The sequence below is a fragment of the Protomyctophum bolini genome (assembly GCF_963924005.1).
Source record: "Protomyctophum bolini genome assembly, chromosome: 11".
Taxonomy (NCBI): Eukaryota; Metazoa; Chordata; class Actinopteri; order Myctophiformes; family Myctophidae; genus Protomyctophum; species Protomyctophum bolini.
The window spans coordinates 38,713,457-38,719,254 of record NC_137872.1 but is presented as its reverse complement, the minus strand read 5'-3'; the positions used below and the strand labels follow the sequence as shown (position 1 = coordinate 38,719,254).

The 5,798-nt window shown below is 45.8% G+C and overlaps 1 protein-coding gene across 1 annotated transcript in view; it reads right to left on the bottom strand.

Moving 5' to 3' along the window:
* LOC308324213 (centrosomal protein of 112 kDa-like) overlaps positions 1-5,583 on the bottom strand; it is a 57,410-nt gene extending 51,827 nt beyond the window's left edge. Inside the window, exons 1-2 of the mRNA XM_080776205.1 lie at positions 5,449-5,583; positions 3,748-3,897 (exon numbers count right to left, since the gene is read on the bottom strand). Coding sequence (XP_080632331.1) covers positions 3,748-3,897; positions 5,449-5,481 — 183 coding nt within the window. The 5' untranslated portion in view covers positions 5,482-5,583. The remainder of the gene's footprint in view (positions 1-3,747; positions 3,898-5,448) is intronic.
* Between the last annotated feature and the right edge of the window lie 215 nt (positions 5,584-5,798).

Genomic DNA, 5,798 nt, shown 5'->3' with positions numbered 1-5,798 from the left:
ATATGTATAGGCCTCACTATGCTTCAAGTTCATATGTAGGCCTCACTATGCTTCAAGTTCATATGCAGGCCTCGCTATGCTTCAAGTTCATATGCAGGCCTTGCTATGCTTCAAGTTCATATGTAGGCCTCGCTATGCTTCAAGTTCATATGTAGGCCTCACTATGCTTCAAGTTCATATGTAGGCCTACTGTATATATATCTGTATCACAATGAAGACACATTTCCGATGAAGAAAAACAATAATAATGGCATACATTGACACGAAACAAGACAGGAACGCCCCAAAACGTCACATCCGGGACATTTACCCTGGCAGAATTTTCTATGGCTGCCAATGCAACTTTTTCCAATCCTTAATCACATACGGACAAACATCTATGCCGATAATATCTAACTTGCGGAGGTAGCGTGCCTTGTCCACGGGGCAACAGATCTTTCAACGTATGTCATTGCAAATAAGTTTGATAATCGCTACTCTGCGCAATATTGTTTTGGAAATGCCGCAAATTGCATTGCAGTGAACGAGAGCAAATCACAGTTTACCCGGGGGGTGGTGACTCCGCCCTGAATACGCGTTTTCGTGTCAATGTATTACATGTTTTAAAGATACGTTGTTTAATGCTCAGTGTCCTTAGTGGTTAGAGTGTCTTCCCTGAGATTGTTCGATTGAAAACAATGGGACCCAGTGCCTCCCTACTTGGCACTCAGCACCAATAGGGTTAGACTGGGGGTAAGTCCCTGTGACATACAGTACTAGCATCATATCCAGAGAGTGTACTTGTACATCAAGCTGCCTCACGCTACAGAAACAGGAGACACTCAGCATCAATGGGCTGGATTGGGGATCAACTAATGATTCCCGAGCGGCGGCGCACGCTATACAGCTCACCGCTCCAAGAGATTGGTCAAATGCGGAGAACACATTTCGGTAACGGTAAACGTGTGTGACTAATAGTACAACTTTGACTATAATCACAATATCAATGTTTTGCCAATATAGTTGAGGGCCCCACTTGCAATTTCCCCCACGGCCCGCCAGTGGGGCCCCGCCCCGCAGGTTGAGCGTCCGTCGCCAGGTTTAGATGTCGGAGAGCACACGGTGCAGTTTCTGTGTTCTGAACACAAATCAATACCGTGTAATTGACTGAGCGAGGAGTCGTCGTTGCTAATCTAGTGTCTCAAGTACAAGGCAGTCGCTGATCAAAGCCAACGAGGGGGAAAAACAACACGCTATTTTGCATATCTATGAGCCTTTGTGCTCTTATGCACAGATCGATACGTTGCGCTACAAAAGTCAAAAAGCCATTTGTTTTAAACGCATGAACCTCAAACGTTCGTCGAAAACAGCTCATCGGCAATTTTCGGTGCCGAGATCGGGCGCAGAGGGCGCGGGGCCCCGAGCGTAGACCCCTGGGCGACACCGATCAGCATATATATATATAGGGCTTGAGTGGTTAAAACGGAGTGGTTAAAATAGGAAACTTAATGAGGAAGACAAGGTGAGAAGAGAACAAAATGAGAGGAGCGAGAAGGAGAGTAAATAACTCGTTAAAAGGATACGAGAGGCGACATAAAGAGAGGGTTTGGCTGAAAGTTAAGTAAAGAGCAGCTAGCAGACAGATTTATAAGCGCGACAGCCTAGACAGAAGAGTGTACGAGGCACTTAAAGCGACTCTGGTGGAGTTAGTTTGCATCCAGTCGTAAAAAGTGACAGAGCCCCTTTGCACAGAAAAAAAGAAAACATATAAACGGGGACAGAGCTTCAACGAGAGGCGACCCGCGTCTGGAGTCTATAAAAGTCAAGAGGCCAGACGAGAGAGAGACGAGGAGGAAAGCTTTTCAATTGCAATTCCAAACGGACGGCAACTCCCCCTTCTTTAGACGTCTGGAGGGTTTTAGGATGAGCCCGAGTCCCGTACCGTAACGCAACCGAGGCCACTGACAAAGGAAAGGTGGTGTGTAAAAAAAAAACCAACAAAAAAAGAACATCGTCAGCAGAAACAGCCACAGCTGGTAGAAAAGAGACCATTGCGGTGCCTGGACTGCACTCACTACATATAAGTATGTGAACGCTTCTGAACGAGGCTAAGTCATTGCATTTTATTTTTAATTTCCGTTTGTTCCATGTCATATGAAAGCAGGGAATCATAGCTTCAAATTGACATATTGGTTGTTCAGTTCGACCCACCAGTTTTGGAGATTATGGCTTATAGAGTGATGTCTTTCAGAAAACATTACACCTAGCTACATATTTACATGTCGATTTCAGCCCTGACATTTATTTCAGACATGCTGCAGTACAGTATGTGAAGAGTGTCTGCCTGTGCTATTAACTCATTTTGGATACAGAATTGTATGGATTGAATGTATTTCTCCTCTCCTGAACAGTCATGTTCACCGCCACGACTGCATGTCTCTGTATCAAAAAGAGTCACATACATATAGTCCAGTGCACTATATTCAATATTTTGTAGTTAATTCTCACCTGACAAAAACAATGTACAAATAAATCAAACAACAATACAAAGGTTCTCACAACTTACCGGTAGCCTATAGTTACAATCTCACGTGTCTATTGTGCCATTTTTGGCACAACACCGCCATAAGACATAATAGCAAGTTCGCCATTTTGTATTGCTATATCCTGACATCACATCATAGACATCCGTCATGTCTATGAATTGATCGCATAGGGCTTAAATGGAAACAAGACCGCTAGGACTTTGTTTTTGGTGCTATCCCTTTTGGACTGAGTGTTTGACTGTACTCCGTTTCTGTTTTTACATTTATGTCTGATGAACTATTCAATCAATCAATCAATCATCCCAAATGCAAAGTGATCATCATTATTCCTAATATAGCGGACGGAATCATCGCATCCCACAATGCATTATGGGTACAACCAGGTGCACTATACCCATGACGCTGAGCATTACGTTTTGAATCATCGTGCAACAGCCACGAGGTAATTAACGCCAACCTGAGATAAGTGTCCGTTAGTGTGTTTATGGGGCCTGGGTCCGCAGGAGGACGGCTGTCTACACGAGGGTCTGTCTGTGTGTGTCTGGAGCTGTTCTATAACAAACGAACCGCAGGACCGTTCAGCGCCAAACCTCTTGTTGTGCTGTGCATTCAGTCAGAAGTGTTTCCAAGATGGATGCCATCTTGTTGAATACTGACAAAACGTTTGTGAAGCACGGGGAGGTTGAGCTGTATAGTCTTCATCCCAAACCCTTCTTATAGGCAGGGGTCCCCAGCTAAATGATAGTTTGGAACCAAATCAAGGTTCAGTAACTCTGTGAGTGGTACATTTGTACACTCTCAAGAGTTAAATTAACATTGCTTTTACAATATAAATTAGGGTCTCAAGAGACAATAAAAAAAAAAGAAAAGAAAATGCCGTTAAATTGGGGTCCGTAGACTAATCGTTTGGGAACTGGCACTGACGTTGCAGGTGTGTAAGCACAGAGTTACAAAGGATTTAGGGGACGGACTGCCCCGCCGCCCCCCTGCTATTAATTTCGATGGAAGTTGCTCAGTGGGGTTTTGAAGCACCCGCGGGAAGAACGCTCTACACTCCCGGCTGCTGCACGGGGTTTCCTCGCGCTAAATGCAGGGGCCCGCCTGCAGTTCCAGCTCTGACCACTACGTGTCGCGGCTTCAGCGTTGGGTTCCAGCCTTACTGGGGGGGCTCGTGTGTGTGTGTGTGTGTGTGTGTGTGTGTGTGTGTGAGACACTGACTGACCTTGCAGGTGTGGTCGGCGTGGTGCACCATGGCCCTCCTCTCCTGCTCCCAGCGAGCGTTGGCCTCCTCCAGGCGCTTCTCCTGAGCCTGCTGGACGCTCACCATCTCCTCCTTACAGGCACACACTGACGCCTGCAGCTCCACTATTAACTAGAGAGAGAGAGAGAGAGAGAGAGAGAGAGAGAGAGAGAGAGAGAGAGAGAGAGAGAGAGAGAGAGATTTTTTTTAGGAAATGTGCAAAAAAATAACCTGTCTTCCAATGATGGGGTTGACACCAACGGTTGTCTGACTTCCCGTGGCAAGTACAGATACAATGTGGAGTTTTTCAAAGTGACCACAGTGCAAGTCGACAGTTATCGATTCAATTTAACATTATTTGTTCTGCAAGTGCAAATTTCACCTACAATTTTATAATGGCTATTTACTTTTCCTGCAAGTGGGCATGACCTTTGGGCAAGTAAAACATGACCTGTGCTATATAAATGGTGCATTTATATAGCACCTTTATCCAGGGCGCTTTACATAGCTTTACATGCACCACCCATTCACACACACACTCACTCACACACCGATAGCAGAGGAAACCATGTGCAAGGCACCAACCTGCACATCGGGAGCACTTAAGGGTTCAGTGTCTTGCTCAAGGACACTTTGACACTAACTCTGGTGGAGCCCGGGTTCGAGCTGGGAACCTCACGGTTCCCATCTGGCTGCTCTACCGCCGGCCACTCTACCCCTGAGCCACTGCTGCCCCACTGACGCCCTCAAGTGCCTCTGAGACCTTAGTGTCAACCCCTAGTTATCTAGTTATTATAAGCTCTCGTTAAAGGAGAATTTCGGACTAGAAGGCTTTCGTATACCTTTATTTGTCGTTGTTACGTCCCCACCAAAGAGTGGTGTAATAATGAAGTTATTTTGTGCAAAAACTAATTATTGGCTATTTCCCCTGCCATAAGCCCTCAATGGGGTGTTGGGTTTTAGTGCTAATTTGCTTATTTCCATCGCTCGAAGATCAATTACTTTTTTTGCACAAAATAACACCTGGTCCTCTTCGGTGGGGACGTAACAATGACAAATAAAGGTAAGAAAGCCTAACACATAGTTCAATGGATAAGAAACACTTAACCAATTTCAACCTGGCGCCCACATTTTGGGGCATGTCGTTATAGTTAATGACACGGCTAACTTTGCACAGCAGAGCATTAATTCATGAAAAAACACCACAAAAGATGGAGTTACAAGGTTGCAAGCTTGACGGCAATGAATTCTAAAGTGACTTGCGAACACACACACACACACAAAAAAAGAAGAACTCCCCAAGTTGTATAACTCTCAATGTCTTCCCGTTGTTTTATTTTACTCTAATGAATGCATTCTCTGAAAGTGTTTAGTTGAGCGGGCGAGGAGGGGGGGGGGGGGGGGAACGCAGCTTCAAAACGCCTGACACACAGCGCCGCGACATCAAAGCGCCGAGAAACCCAACCGACTAAACAAAAACAACCTGTTGCCAGATGCCGAGCGCCAGGCTAAACAAAACGCTCGTTTGTGATTTGTTTCAATCCGCTGCTGCTGCTGCGCCGGGCGGGCCTGCACAAAGTGATTCGTATCACATGAGGAGAGAGGGGGGGAGGGAGGGGGGGGGGGGGGGAGAGAAGAAATTTCAACGTTCAGCGTGGATTTGGAAGCCTCGCTCACAATCACCTTGGAACATTGCTGTGTTTCCCACAGCTTCATGTCTGTCTGTGGGTGTGTGATTTTTTTTTTTTAAGCGCAGATAGAAGAGAGAATTACAGAGAGAGCGAGAGAGAGAGAGAAGGAGAGAGAGGGAGGGAGAGAGAGAGAGAGAGAGAGAGAGAGAGAGAATAAAATTATAGAACCTAGACAGGGAGGAGGAAAAAAGTTCCTTTTTTGAAGCGCAGGGTGACTTTGTGTTGGTGAACTTGCGGTGCAGCGGCGGAGAGATGAAAAGGAGCTGCGTTGGCTTTGAAATCCTCCAGTCAAAAATTAACATTCTATTTAAGCCACTGCCAGGGAGACAGAGAGAGAGAGAG